The sequence below is a fragment of the Haliotis cracherodii genome, unplaced genomic scaffold (genome assembly GCF_022045235.1).
Source record: "Haliotis cracherodii isolate W230 unplaced genomic scaffold, xgHalCrac1.p SCAF_24, whole genome shotgun sequence".
Classification (NCBI taxonomy): Eukaryota; Metazoa; Mollusca; class Gastropoda; order Lepetellida; family Haliotidae; genus Haliotis; species Haliotis cracherodii.
This window is the reverse complement of record NW_027266280.1, coordinates 5,417,980-5,433,814: the sequence shown is the minus strand read 5'-3', so window position 1 is coordinate 5,433,814 and position 15,835 is coordinate 5,417,980. Positions and strand designations below refer to the sequence as shown.

The window sequence follows — 15,835 nt, the reverse complement described above, 5'->3', positions numbered from 1 at the left end:
TCATCGTCATGCTCTTGGGTTTCACAAAAGGGATAAACGTATAAGACCCGCATCAATGTCTGCTTTCTATACATCAATGTAGGACGCCTTGATCTGACTAAAATACTGCTCGAAAAGTTGTTAGACCAAACTCACTCACTTACTTGGCCTCCATAAAGGAAACGGTGCATCTTTTACTTTGCCTTTCCTTGGAGGGGCTATCTTTAGAATTATATTGTCTTTCCTCTTCAACAGCTGGCTGTCTGAAGTCCATTTCTTTCTGTCGAAACTGTTTTGTTTTCGAACTTGAGTTTCCCTCCATGACTTATTCATCTTTCTTGGTAAACGTCTTCTCACTGGAGCTCTTGGTTTCGGTGTTTCTCGCCTACTAAACGTATTAGGAAGATTAGGCGTTTTTATATAACGACGAGGTTTTCCCTTAAAGGTAGATCCTCGAGGCCCATTGGAATCAAAGCGTAAAGGAAATCCTGGATTTCTTGTACTGATTGTGGATTTTCTATATCCAATAGGACCAGGAGGCCTTTTACCGCGTATGCGAGGATCAGCAAGTCGGAGGGAAAACGAGCTGTCAGTTATTCCTTTCCGACGACCAGGTATACGAGAGCTGGAACCCCTCTTGTCAAGGGGCAGGGTTGTTTTCAAATCTCCCCTACTTCTTTGGACGTTGCTTGCAGGCTGCTTTGGGTTTTTCCGCAATGGATAGAAACTATTTCCAGTCGTCGGATAAACACTGTTTGGTATCTGTGATTCTGTGAAGTCATATGGTCTGTTGACACCACGCCTGTCTTAACAGAGAAGCGTCAGTGGACATTACATGCTCAAGGCTTACATCAGATTTTGGTATTTTGTATGACTGTCTTACCTATCATGTTGTCTCGTGTTGCGCAATTTGTGTCTATTTTCTGTATATTTCCGTATTAGATAGACATATTCAACAATCCTATGCTGTGAATCCTAAGATTTAAGGATAGAAAGCAAATCAATTTTCTAATGGCATGTTCGGAACTGTTCGATGACAATAGTTATTTGGCTACCCTATTATTTACTGGGGTGGTGGGTAGCCTAGTGGTTTAAGGGTTCGCTCGTCACACCGAAGGCCCGGATTCCATTGCCAACATAGGTTCAATGTGTGAAGCCCGTTTCTGATGTTCCCCGCCATGATATTGGTGGAATATTGCTAAAAGCCGCGTAAAAACCCAACTCACGGAGATCAATGCCGTAAATAGGTATTCTAGATACACGCAAGTTCGGCATATAGACAAATACGGGTGATGCTTAACGTCTCTCCAGATGTATATATACTCACACGTAAAAGAAACGCAAGTCGAGTATGCTGTATACATGTTATTTATTTTCAACACTAAAGTCAAGAAATACTAAAAGGGCAAGATTGACAAATATTTGACTGAAAACAGTTTAATGGATTAAACGGCAGATGACATAAATGTTTTCTTCAAATGTTAGGGGCTGACACAGTTTCGGGTCAATACCCTAAATGTCAGTCAATACCTGGTGTGACCACCATTAGCATTGATCACTGCCACACATCTCCTGTACATTGAGTGGATCAGGCGATTTGTGAAGGCCCTAGGGATCCTCCTGCATACATCCAGAGCAGCTGTGCGTAGTTCATCGGCAGACTGGGCGCACATTGTGCAGACGCCTTTGAACCTCATCCCACAAGTGTTCGATGGGGTTCAGATCAGGGCTGAGGGCTGAGGGCTGGCCACGGTAGAAGATGGATGTTGTGTTGTTGCAGAAGGGCCATGGTAGCTCTGGTAACATGGGGACGAGCGTTGTCCTGCTGGAAAATGTGTTTTTGATGTTGTGCAAAAAATGGAACAACGTGGGGTCTGATCACTTGGTCGATATACCGCTGAGCAGTGACGCCGTGTCCCCGACCTTGACCAAAATTCAGAAAGCACATGGGTCCAAGTCTCGCATAAAGTCCAATCCCTGCCCATATCATGACGCTAAGTCCACCCCATGGATCCCTTTCCACAACGTTTCTGTCAGCGAAACGATCATCTCGAAGCCGCCAAATTCTGACTCTTCCGTCTGCATGGGAGACACAAAGGCGACTTTCATCAGAGAAGATGACACGCCTCCACTCCCGATGACGCCAATTTGCGATGACCCTGTGCCAACTGAAGTCGTGCTTGTCGATACCGTGGTTGGAGAACAGGACGACATGCTGGTCGGCGACATCTGAGGTTGTTGGAACGGAGACGTCGGATCACAGTGTCCCGGCTAATGTGTCGATTATGTGTTCCTGTGGTCTGTCGAGCACTTTCACTTGCAGTTAGAAACGGATGTCGCTGGTGTTGACAGGTAATCTGCCGATCTTGTCGAGGTGTGGTGACCCTAGGACGACCGCTTCGAGGAAGGTCATCTGTGGTCTGTGTAGCATTGTATCGATGCAGGAGACGGTAAATTGTGGTTACGTTAACGTTGAAATGACGGGCAACATCTTAGACAGACTCTCCAGCTTCCAAACGTCCGATAGCCTGGTTTCTCTGAATTTGAGTTAGGCGTGGCATTGTTGACCAAGGAGTGGTAGGTCCAAGAATCGGCCACACTACTGTTCGTGACAGTTCGTGCATTTTCGATTTCACGAGAAATGGGTGCTTGATACCCACATATTCATTGAAATGGTGCGTTTTGGTGATTCGTTATTTATGTTGCGTTTTACTCGGGGCTTCCAAAATGCAACCAAATATATTGATAACACCATCAGGCTTCACTACATGCTAAAACTCGTATCAATTTGCCTATTTGCTTAAAACCTCTTGCGTTTCTTTTGCGTGTGAGTATATGTACGTATATGACCATATGTAGATATGTACGATAAACGAAAGTTAGGCATTTATGAAAAAAAAGGATGGTGCTTAACATTTATCGAGGTGCATATATGTGCAAACATAACAAACGGGCAGTGACTGGTAATGTGATTCCTGATGTCAGACACATACCTTGTAGCCCCTGGGCGTGGCCTGTTTGAAGCAGCACCAGCACGCCCGACAGAAAGAGCAGGAGTCGAGCCATGGACTGCAAGCAAAGATGTTGTTAATTTGTATCGACGGTACAAGGTGCATGTGTGAACAGTGCAAGGTGCTTGTGTGAACAGTACAAGGTGTATGTGTGAACAGTACAAGGTGTATGTGTGAACAGTGCAAGGTGTATGTGTGAACAGTGCAAGGTGCATGTGTGAACAGTGCAAGGTGTATGTGTGAACAGTACAAGGTGCATGTGTGAAAAGTGCAAGGTGCACGTGAACAGTGCAAGGTGCATGTATGAACAGTCCAAGGTGTATGTGTGAAAAGTGCAAGGTGCATGTGTGAACAGTACAAGGTGCATGTGTGAACAGTGCAAGGTGTGTGTGTGTGAACAAGAGAGGGCGTATATGTGAACAGTACAAGGTGCTTGTGTGAACAGTGCATGTGTGAACAGTGCAAGGTGTGTGTGTGAACAGTGCATGTGTGAACAGTGCATGTGTGAACAATACAAGGTGCATGTGTGAACAGTGCAAGATGCATGTGTGAACAGTACAAGGTGCATGTGTGAACAGTGCAAGGTGTGTGTGTGAACAGTACAAGGTGCATGTGTGAACAGTGCAAGGTGCATGTGTGAACAGTACAAGGTGTATTTGTGAACAATACAAGGTGCATGTGTGAACAGTACAAAGTGTATTTGTGAACAGTACAAGGTGCATGTGTGAACAGTGCAAGGTGCATGTGTGAACAGTACAAGGTGCATGTGTGAACAGTGCAAGGTGCATGTGTGAACAGTGCAAGGTGTATGCGTGAACAGTACAAGGTGCATGTGTGAACAGTACAAGGTGTATTTGTGAACAGTACAAGGTGCATGTGTGAACAGTGCAATGTGCATGTGTGAACAGTACAAAGTGTATTTGTGAACAGTCCAAGGTGTGTGGGAGCAGTGCAAGGTGCATGTGTGAACAGTACAAGGTGTATTTGTGAACAGTCCAAGGAGTTTATGTGAACAGTGCAAGGCATGTGTGTGAACAGTGCAAGGTATATATGTGAACAGCTTCGTGTATACGAATTGTCGAGCCCTCTGTATGTTCTCTGAGGTGAAACACATACATACGTTTTCAACATAAAATGCATCCGTAGTTTTAGACTGTACCAAAACATTCTTTTGAAATATTTTCCACAAAAGATTTTTCAAAATATATAAATTAAATGTACAAGGCTTAACGGGTTAACCGCGGTACGACGGACGATCAGTCATTTACAAAGCTAATAGAGATGCGAAATAAGTCTTGAGAATGTTCAAAGACTACAGAAATGATTTAAGAATTATTTTATTGTAGGTAAGAGAATCACCTACTCTTAACACATAAGCTATAGGCCGACATGAATGTGAAAATGAATAGTCTTTTATCGTTTATTTCCGATAGGAATATGTGCTTAGCGAACATACTCTTTCAGTTATGTTGTAAAAGACCCTGCGTATTCGTTCGTAATATTAACGATTGTCCTCTGGGTATTGTTGTAGTAATCGAGCAAGTAAAAGGACTGTTTTCAAATTCAACGAATAATGACGTCATATAGATCTAATTTTGCAATTTTGCAGAACCTTATGCAATGGACGAACGGAATCACACCAAACAGCAAAATATCTCCTAACGTTTACAAGATTACAACATCAACATACGTACTGTGTCCACCGTCTGTCTCGATCCTGCTGGTGTGACCAACTGACCACACGCCCAGACGTTACTGATATTAGTTACACGTTACAATTCATTACTTCATGAGATTAAGCTCGTCAGTTGTTGCACAACATTAAGTCAATCACTTGTTTGACAGGTGGCCAGTTATAGAGACGGATCATTCATCATGGTCAGCGCTGTACAATGTATCTGCTATACATCTGACAGTTGATGCAGGTTTTAATATGTAAAAATAGGTAGATGCGACGGGTCTTCGATTTGAACTGACAAGTTCCTAAGTCATTCCCTTCGACAAGATGCATTGAAGTGTAATATCTTAATTCCACTACATTACTACGTCAATGAGGATGGCTTTGCGTCGCGTTTAACAATATTCAAGCAACATTACGGCAGGGGACACCATAAATTATCTTCACAATTAGCTATGTAGAGAATTGAAATCTGACCTTTTGCCAAGTGAATGCTTTAACAACTAGGCGACCCAAGCGCCCTGTACTTAAAATGTATTGATACTGTGTGTACATGCATGTTAGATGGTTGTAGTTGTGTTGATATGCTTCAGCGTGTATATCTTATACTAGTACGTGAAATGATATGATACAATAAGTACAACATTAAGGCACACACGCAAAACAGACAGAGTGAGTTTGATTTGACTGCTTGGAACAGTTTTTCAATCATATCACGGCGTGTCAGCTTGATGTGGGAGGAAAGCCCGGAGTGATGCAGGTCTTAGACGTTTACTACTTTGGTAAAACCCACGAGCACGGGCATGGTGCTGACATAGCTAGAAACACAATCAGCGAGAATCTGGGGTTCGACTCCACGATCATAGGTTCCTGAAACGTCGAAGGGAGGCAACTCTAGTAGGCGAACTGCGGCGTCTTACACGACTGAGTCTCGAAGTTACTGATGGATAGGAAAATCTTATAGTTGAAGCAAAGAAGATCACCGGAGACCGGGTTCGATTCCCAAGTAGGTACCGTGTGTCTGATAACAGTTCCACAGTCTTATAATTGTGCGTGGAAAAACCTGCCTAAGGCTGAAGACGATTCTCCTGTTTGCACGAGGCCGATGGCGTTGTTGCGCTGAGCGTCCGTCAGTCGTGACATGTTTTCGCTATTCACTTGCTGTAAGATTGAGGTGGCAACACATGCTTGCCGTAAAAGGCGACTATGCTTGTCGTAAGAAGCGACTAGCGGGATCGGGTGGTCAGGCTCGCTGATTTGGTTGATGGATGCCATCGATCCCAATTGGATCGATGCTCATGATGTCAATCACTGGATTGTCTGGTCGATTATTTACAGACCGTCGTCATTTACTTCCCGCAAGTATAAGTGTGAGATAATCAAGTATGTGTATATCGCTAAAACCCGAAATGAGGCAGCTGAAGGTATAGGTTGTCTGTTGTCAATCACAACTGTCATCTGAAGTCATCAGGGGGCACAGGTGTCTATGGCGCCGCGATTCGCTGTGCAGAGTTGTGTCCCTTGGGCACGCCAGAAACCTATGATTGTGGGTTCGAATCCCGGTTCGCCCCAATTATGTTTCTAGGTTTGTCAACACCATACCCGTGCTCGTGGGTTTCACTGAGATGGTAAACGTCTGAGACCTGCTTCACTTCGGGCTTTCCTCCCACATTAAGCTGATCCGCCGCGATATGACTGGAATAATGTTAAAAGCGGCGTTAAACCCAACTCACTCACTCTGAAGTCATCATAAACAAGTCGCAGTTTCTTGTGCATTGGTCGCAGTCGTTGTTCTCAAATTGTTTCCTTTGTTGTTTAACGCCGCAATTTTACTGCTATAGGATAGTGATCAGGGTAACAACATGCAAGGTTTTAGTTTATTTGTTGATTTACGCCGCACAGCTCTCAAAACATTTTATGGTAGACGTGTAGAGGACATTTACAAATTTGACGCATCAGTGACAAAATTGATGTCCTACAGTTTCCTATTTTGACATTTGACCCATCATTTTCCGGATATTTTGAGGTGAACAATTGACTTGCCTTTGCATGTGTTGGTTACAATTGCCACGGGTGGGTAACACTCTTACAATTGACCTTGTTTTAAGCAGAGCGTTGATTTGGTTATGGAAAGTGCTTTGTTGCTTTTATTTCCAGAAGAAGCCAACAATACTAGTGAACGACTTTGTTCTTTTTTAACTTTCGTACAAATTATATCTTTCCAGCTTTTTCGGGAACAGATTCACTTTTTCAAAAAGAATCCCGGGGCTCCCAGAATATCAAATGATCGCACAAAAGTATTTGTCGAGATTGTAAAATACAAAAGTGTGCAGTGATTGTCCGTATTGCCCGCTTTCTACTAGACCTCTCACAGTGGTAGGGGCCCAGTGGTTAAGCGTTCGCTCGTCACGCCGAAGACCCGGGTTCGATTCCCGACATGGGTACAAAGTCTGAAGTCCATTTCTGGTGTCCCCCGCCGTGATATTAATGGAATATTGCTAAAAGCGACGTAAAATCATGCTCACTCACTCACTCTCACCGTGGTGAGGTAGATATAGAGGATATTTCATCCAATGACAGGGGAAAGGAGATATTTCGATGAGGGAAACAGGATATTTCACGAGACACATGGAATATCCTTGTTATCGTTTGCTTATTGTGTCGTTGGCTACCGGAAAATTAATTATTTCATTACAAACGTAAAACCTTGAAACGTAAATTCTCCCTACCTAACACACAGGGACGGGTCACCACCCCTTGTATTTGCGACTATAAAAGTAGTTTAGTGTTTGCAAAATCATACACAATATATAAAAGAGAAACAAAAAATATTTAGGGTCGCGAAAATTCTGTATCATATAGATATGATTTTATACAAAATCAACTTTAACTTGGAGACCGCAGTTTGAAGCGAAGGAATACACGTTGGTCTCGATTGACGAGTTAAGTGTTTAATTTACACTTTATAACGGAACATTTTCAAGAGAATAACAAACGCCACGAGGCGATATTAATTCCATAAATGACCACCTGTCCTTATTTTCCCCTGTCAGTGTGGAATTAACGTAAAAAGGAAATCAAGACACTTAAGGGAGGATAAAGGGAGACAATTTGAGGGGAGTTGTCAATAGTTCCGTCAAAGTGTTATGTTCACTGTTGTGAAATATCAAGAGTTATGTTCAATGCAATCAAAATATCACTTTCCTCATCTTCGGAAAACTCAGTCTTTCACACCGAAGTTTATAATAAATGACGTCACTTTGAACTAACATGATGTCAAACTGGAATGCAATGACGTCACGATACATCAAATGCTTATGTGTTATCTGAACCCATCTTGTCAGCAGCATGTGGAGAAACACAACTAAATAGAAGCTGTTCTCATAATTGTTAATCAAATTTGTTTCTAATGCTTTTGAATATACTTTTCGCGATTTCGATAGACACGTCATTTTTAAATTAGGGATTGAGAGAAATATTCATACGCAGTGTTTATTCCGAAATTAGCTGGGACGCCATAATATCTACAAAGTCGCTGACCTTGCGCAGGTCGTCACTGACGACGTTGCACAAAATCAATATAACCTACGTGACTTAAATGATTAAAATGACATTGACCTAGCTCGGCTGATTTAGAAATCATTCTTATATCTGAGGACAATATCAAAACATGTTATTGTATCATTTATTGCACTGAATATTTCTATTTCTACATGAAGCATCACACACACGATCCAGATTCCGCAAGCGCCTGTGTAAGTCCGGGTACAATTACAGGCAATTTACTGTAGGATGGAGACTTGAAAACACTTCCGCCGTATTCCTTGGAATTACTTTTTACACCCAGTAGATTCGACAGATCGTCCTCCGCTCCATTGGAGCCAACAACGACAACAAAGAGGTGGAATCCAATAAATCTTGCTCTCCTTACTTCGCTCATAGCTCTTGATGCATCTTCGATGTCGCTGTTGATGAATAAAATCCCAGCCGATCTGACGCGACTTGACGTCTTTGGTATTTGATAGCGCATTTTCTTTATCAAAGGGGCATAACTCTTGGATCTAACGATTCGAGGTGAATCGGCACATTCTGTCATGATCTGTGAGGTGCGGACCTTACCGGAGAGACCCGACAGATTCTCTGTGACTTCGGAGAGAAAGGAGAGGATGTTTTTCGTGTAGCGAGTGCTGACGCCGTTAGTGTCCACGCCGATGATGAGACTGAGGATACACTCACTGGCATCTGCGTGAGAAGAAATAGAAACTCTCTGTCAACATATCATCTGTTTTGGTTACTCGTGGAACATAATAAAACACAAACTGTGAGTGCGTGCGTGTTATACGAAAATTATGTTCCTGACCTTTAATCGCATCAATTCTATAACAATGTATTAACTGTTATGTTGTGGTAAGTCGTATTGGTTGAGTGAATGAGTGAGTGTGTGTGAGAGAGAGAGAGCGAGAGAGCGAGAGAGAGAGAGAGAGAGAGAGAGAGAGTGAGAGAGAGAGAGAGAGAGCCATATGGGTGAATAACTGAATGAGAGTGAGTTTGGTTCTATATCAGAGCGTCAACTTGATGTTAACGCCACGCTTTGCCATGTTCCAGCTTCATGGCGGTGGTCTGTAAATAATCGAGTCTGGACCAGACAATCTAGTGACTGAAATCATGCGCAACAATCCCCGCAACTGGGACACGATGACATGCATCAACAAGGTTGCTGTTTTTGTTTATAAGAGACAGGATATTCTTCCATCCATTTTTTTTCTGTGCCAAACAAATATTTTGCTTTGGAAAAAAACTGGCGACAAAGTATTTTTTCAAGTTTTTCTTTTCTGGAACAAATTATTTTGTTTTAAGAAACCCAGGCAAATGATCTACCCCTCATTGGTCATCTCCGTGCCGTGACGGTGCAGTCGGGCGAGCGAACGTAAAATCTCTTACGTACACATTGTCCACGAATTAAAGGATTATACTATAACTGTAAGCAGCATCAATAGTTCAAGAGAAAATCGGAGAAATCGCGGCAAGTTAACAGAAATACTGTGAACACGACGCCGTGCTATCATAAACTCACTTACACTTTTGGTCCTGTGAGCTAAATCAGGATAAATATGACACTTATATCCGTAAAAACATTCTGTGTTAACAAACTGAAAGTGAAATGTGGACACTCCAGGAAACACATGCACGGGAAGTATTGATAATGTCTCACCAACAGGGGCGTCAGCTTGTATGGTCGGACGGGGAGTTGGTCTCGGCGTCGGTTTCACGTACTTGACTACATGTGGAAAACAAGACAAAATTGTTAGACGTCTAACATGCTGAATACCTCTAATTATTTGTATATCCATCGGGTAACAGTGCTAATACATTATGAGAAACCAAATACGCCTCCCCACCCCATCTCCATCTTCCAAACCGACACACTAAAACAACAAACAATATTATTTTTAAATTCCCAATCAAACAACACGAGACAACAATATAAAGAGACCAAAAACATAGGCCTAGGTGAGTGAGTGAGTGAGTGAGTTGGGTTTAACGCCGCTTCGAACCGTTTTTCAGTTGGAAGGCATCCACTTGATATATTTGGTGTGAGGGAGGTAGAACAATGGTTTTTTTCCGAGCTATATCCAACACACCATTTATTTACTTAGCACCCTCAAACAATATATTCATTGTCACAATTAACTCAATTTTTAGACGCTTGGGTATTGTCCACAAACCAAACTATTCATTTTTGTCACCACTGCCAACAACTATTCATTTTGTGCATATTGCTGAACAAACTATTCATTTAAGAAATTCGGTCACTTCTATTCAACCACTACGGATAGTTTAAATAGTATAACACAGCCAAATATAACACATTGTTGGAAATAATGCGCGTGATAACCACACACACATCTGTACTATCAATGTTATGCACCCCAAGTGATGAAGTCTATTTGGCCAAGATTCGGAACCTTTCGATGTTTTCACTGTGTCTTGTTATGTTTTATACTAATTATACTGAAACACATGCTAAGCTTTTTCGAAGCTTACCTTTACAAGTTTCAATTGCTAATATTTTCTTTATCCCTTGAAGAGCCGAATAGTTCCCAATTTGATGCAAATAGGAACTGCTTGGGTCACTGGCAAGGTCAGATAACTCTGTCATATCAACCCCCAATCCGATACCAATGACAAAAGTTGTGATCCCTGCCTCATGGTTGAGAATGGCTTCATGAACGGTCGCGTTGCGGTCATAGGACTGACCATCAGTCAACACAATGGCAATTTGAGGAACTTTCGGACGGGCATTTTTCTTGAATTCTCTTTCTCTGATGTGCTTGAGAGCCTTCTGGGTCTGGGTGCCTCCTATATGCTGGAGAATCCCCTCGATAGCTTGTTCCATGGCAGGCTTGTCAGCGAACTGCGTCAATCCAAAGACAGGGTATACGTCGGTGCTGAAGAGGACGACACCTACTCGGGTTTTTTCAGGGCCAATGTCAAAGAGGGACACCACGTCGCGCGTAAACTGGATCTGTCTACGGAAGTCGTCAGCATGAATGCTTGCGGAAGAATCGAGGACGAATATCACATCTGCTGGCTTTCCTCCGCATTCTGAAAAGATGGATGTATGTCGACGTAACATTAGTATAGTGAGTGAGTGAGTGAGTTGAGTTTAACGCCGCTTTTAACAGTATTCCAGTTATATCCCGGCGTGTCAGCTTAATGTGGGAGGAAAGCCCGAAGTGATGCAGGTCTTAGACGTTTACCATTTCCCGAGGCAAGGGCGTTAACTGACTATAAAAGGAGTAACGGGATCGGATGGTCAGCACTGTTGACTTGGTTGCTTATCACCGTGTCCCAATTGCGTGGCTCGATGCTCATGATGTCATTCACTGGATTGTCTAGTCCAGACTCGATTATTTACTGTCCGCCGTCATAAAGCTGGAATATTGCTGAGGGTGTGGGTTTAACAAAAAAGAAAACAAACAAACAAACAAAGACAACAGCTATGACATTGTATTATGAACGAATTATGCGAAAACCTATTAATGTAGATTTATGTCCTTGTAGCTGGAGCACAGTGATATGCTATATATTACAAGCCCATCCTTTAACGGCAGCAAGGAGATTATCAACTAAACTGCCGGCCAAAAGAATATACACACTTAAACATTTGATTTGACCAAGAATTTACAAACGTTATCAAAACGTTACTATGCTGAAACCAGTCACCGAAACACTGAAATCTGAAGGCCCAAATCTATGATACCGGCATCAAATACATCACCATCGTACGGTAGCCCATAAGGGACATGAAGTCTGTTTTTCAATATTTTGATATTTCACTTACTGTTATCGTAAACTTTTGCAAATTAACACGAATTGTCATACAAATAGGTGATAAAACATGTATAAAGAAGATATTGAATCGCTGAAAAGTGAAGCGAAAATGTCAAAAACTTAAATGAAAATACAGAAAACTATTTCCACAGCGGTGATAATATTCCCACCGCGGTGGAAATAGTTTTCTGTATTTTCATTTTAGTTTTTGACATTTTCGCTTTTGTTTTTGACATTTTCATTTTGGTTTTTGACATTTTTGTTTCCCATTTCAGCGATTCTATAGCTACTTGAAAATACATTTTCCATGTTTTCGGTTGTTTTTATACATGATTTATCACATATTTGTATGACAAATTGTGTAAATTTGCAAAAGGTTACGATAAAATTAAGTGAAATATGAAAATATTGAAAAACAGACCCCATGTCCCTTATGGGCCACCGTACCATCGAAACCCATTTCTTGTTTGAGTCATGTATAGCCACCATCAGACTTGGATATATATTTCCTTTGGTCGGACGTTTATATGATCTTTTTATACTAAAACCCTGGGAAAAATGACGAAACAAGGTAAATCTCTGTGTAGATATTTAAGAAATAGAGTTTGCTCGACCCCATGCGTAGTGTGATAAAGAATAGTGTTGCCCTGAACTAGTAAAGTTATAGTTATGCTTTGACGTTATAATACATCAGGGCAAAACTATACTTTATTACACAACATAAGGGGGTAGAGCCAACTATTATAGAAAAGTGTAAAAATTGATACGTAATAGTAATTTGACACGGCATAAAGAAACGACTATTTGATATTCTTGGGCCCGGGATCTTTTCGATAAAAAAGAACTGTCCCCGAATTTCTTGAAAAAAGTAATAATGTCTCAGACTGTTAATAAGGAATTGCCTGCCACAAAAATCTCATTAATACAAGGAGTCTTAATTTAAAAACATCAGGCTCAAAGTTATAAATATAAAGTATCTGGTTTTGTAGCTGCCGCTGAAAAAAAATCACATCTCGATACAAAATCCCGAAATATCAAATAGCCGGTTCCTGCCCCAAACTGCCACAAACGCCGTCGGAAAGTGACGTGGTGTGTTTGGAAATTGGCATTACAAATTGAACATTGACATGGTCTGTTGGGAAGGTGACTTCGAAGGCTTTACTATGTCTGAGGAATAGCAAACGTACCTTTCTCAGCTGAAGAAATCCACTGGAAAAAAACAGATTTGAACATTTATAATTTGAATTTAGGACGGTATTGTGAGATACATTTACCAACATGTACTGTTTATATCGTTTTAACGAGCAGCCACGCCAACAGGTAAAATATAGCACATTTATTAAGCTTGTTTGTTTGTTGTCTATGGCAGCACTCAGCAATATTCCAGCTATATGACGGCGGTCTGTAAATAATCGAGTCTGTACCAGACAAAACAGTGATTGATATCATGAACATTGATCCACGCAATTGGGATACGATGACATGCACCAACCATGTCAGCGAACCTGACCATCCGATCCCGTTAGTCGCCTCTTACGACAAGCATAGTCGCATTTACGGCAAGCATGGGTTGCTGAAGACCTATTCTACTCCAGATCTTCACGGGTCATATTGTTAGAGTTTTTGGGCATCATTCGCATCAGACTCGCTGACTTGGGTGACCGTATTCCAATTGCGTGGGGGCGATGGGGTAGCCTTGTGGTTAAAGCGTTCGCTCGTCACGCCGAAGACCCGGGTGGGATTCTCGACATGGGTACAATGTTTGAAGCCCATTTCTGATGTCCCCCGCCGTGATATTGCTGTAATATTGCCAAAAGCGGCGTTAAACCATATTCACTCACTCCAATTTCGTGGATCGATGCTCATGTTATCAATCACTGGATTGTCTAGTCCAGACTCGATTATTTACAGACCGCCGCCATAGAGCTGGAATATTATCTGTGTGCGGCGTTTAACAACAAACAAACAAAAGAAACAAAAAAACTTACGAAAAATGCAAAGAGCAATGCACAAGGAATGATGACTCGCATCGCGTAGCGTTTTCCCACGAGCCCTCCGACAGTATGCAATACGGAATTAGTGCTGATGGTACTGACTACCAACGCGTGGTCACTCTCCCACACTATATACACACGCTTGAAGACCAGGGATTGGTGCGGACCATACTCACTGAAGGTTAACATGTTTATTGTTAATCAACTCACATAATGTCGCGCGTAATCAGCCTTTGATAATAACATAACTGCACAAAATGGTAATGTTCCTTTATCAGAGATGTGATCTAATCTCAGCTTACACATTATACTTAGCGTTTAATCATAATTATTATTTATGATTTGCATTGCCAGTTTTTGGGAAAGATCCTGTTTTAATAATTAACAAACAATAAAAGATTCAGTCCACTTACATAAATGTCACATATGATGATTTCCTGTTTCTGGGAAGAGGTAATGACTTCGTAGTTCAGTATGCGTCATTGTCGCCATCTGATTTCTACACTGGTGTTGTATTGACATCAAGTAATCAGATACTATAAACAGCAATGATGTGTGGACGTAGGTCGGTCCTGACGAGGTTCTGACATGTAACAGGCGCATACGTGTCAAGGTGACTGTAACACACTGCCTAGTTTATTCTACAGATATATTAGTGAGTGAGTGAGTTTGGTTTAACGCCGCTTTTAACAGTATTCCAGTTACATCGCGGCGTGTCAGCTTAATGTGGGAGGAAAGCCCGAAGTGATGCAGGTCTCAGACGTTTACCACTTCGGTGAAACCCACGAGCACGGGTATGGTGCTGACAAACCTAGAAACATAATCAGGGCGAACCGAGATTCGAACCCACAATCACAGGTTTCTCGCGAGAACAAGGGACGCAAATCCGCACAGCGAATCGCGGCGCCTTAAACGACTGGGCCACCTGGGCCCCTTTAATGGAAGGAAAGCCTCAAGTGATTCAGGTCTCAGACGTTTACATCTTCCCGAGGCAAGGGCGTTTACTGACTATAAAAGTCCAGTTTCCACCCTTGCCGAACTAGCCTGGAACTTCTGGTGTAGAGCCACCAGTGGCTATTTCGAGTTGCATCCCTTCTATATCCCTTCTATTGACCAATCAGATTCAATCTTTCATATCACTTGCGTTTGTTTCAATCAAATGGCGGCGCCCAGTCAAGACGATCTGTTCGATAATCGAGATCTATATTGTAATAAAACGGGTTGTATCCCGCGCAATGCATCAAATCATTTGAGCACCTTCATAAAAGACATGAAAAGATTTGCAAAATATCTGTCGACTCCCAGTCGACGGTACACGTGCTTTGCATATCCTTCAGTCGACCGAAATCTGCACGTTGAAATCCATGGTGGTTACGAACCAGATGTCTAGTGCGTTTCGCTATTTTGATTGGACTATGCATAGACACGTTAGTCCTGCCAAAACTGCGTAATTCCAACCTAGTTCGGCAAGGGTGAAAACTGGACTTTTGGTCAGTTAACGCCCTTGCCTCGGGAAGATGAGACGTTTACCACTTTGGCTTAACACACAAGCACAGGTATGGTGCTGACAGTGAATGAATATGGTTGCCACATGCCGCAATGCTAAAGCAATATCACGATTGAGATAGAAAAAAATAGGCTTATCACAAAGTACATGTGCGGATATAGCCTTAATTAGCGCCATGTGTCAACTCTTTAACCACTAGGCTACCAAACCGCTGTGAAATAAATGAAGTAATTGTTGTATGAAATGATGCATACATTACTGAGTATGAGTAACAAATGCCTGCAGAAAAGTGTCAGAATCATTTATTGCCCGAAACAGAACTGAAATCTGA

General features: G+C 42.0%; 1 protein-coding gene across 1 annotated transcript; it reads right to left on the bottom strand.

The window, feature by feature from the left end:
- Positions 1-8,339: 8,339 nt before the first annotated feature.
- LOC139472296 (cartilage matrix protein-like) lies at positions 8,340-14,106 on the bottom strand. The gene is made up of 5 exons (XM_071254733.1): positions 13,992-14,106; positions 13,191-13,212; positions 10,714-11,274; positions 9,881-9,946; positions 8,340-8,910 (listed from the first exon to the last, which is right to left on the bottom strand). The coding sequence occupies exons 1-5, from the start codon at positions 14,031-14,033 to the stop codon at positions 8,390-8,392; spliced, it is 1,212 nt and encodes a 403-aa protein (XP_071110834.1). The 5' UTR covers positions 14,034-14,106; the 3' UTR covers positions 8,340-8,389.
- Between the last annotated feature and the right edge of the window lie 1,729 nt (positions 14,107-15,835).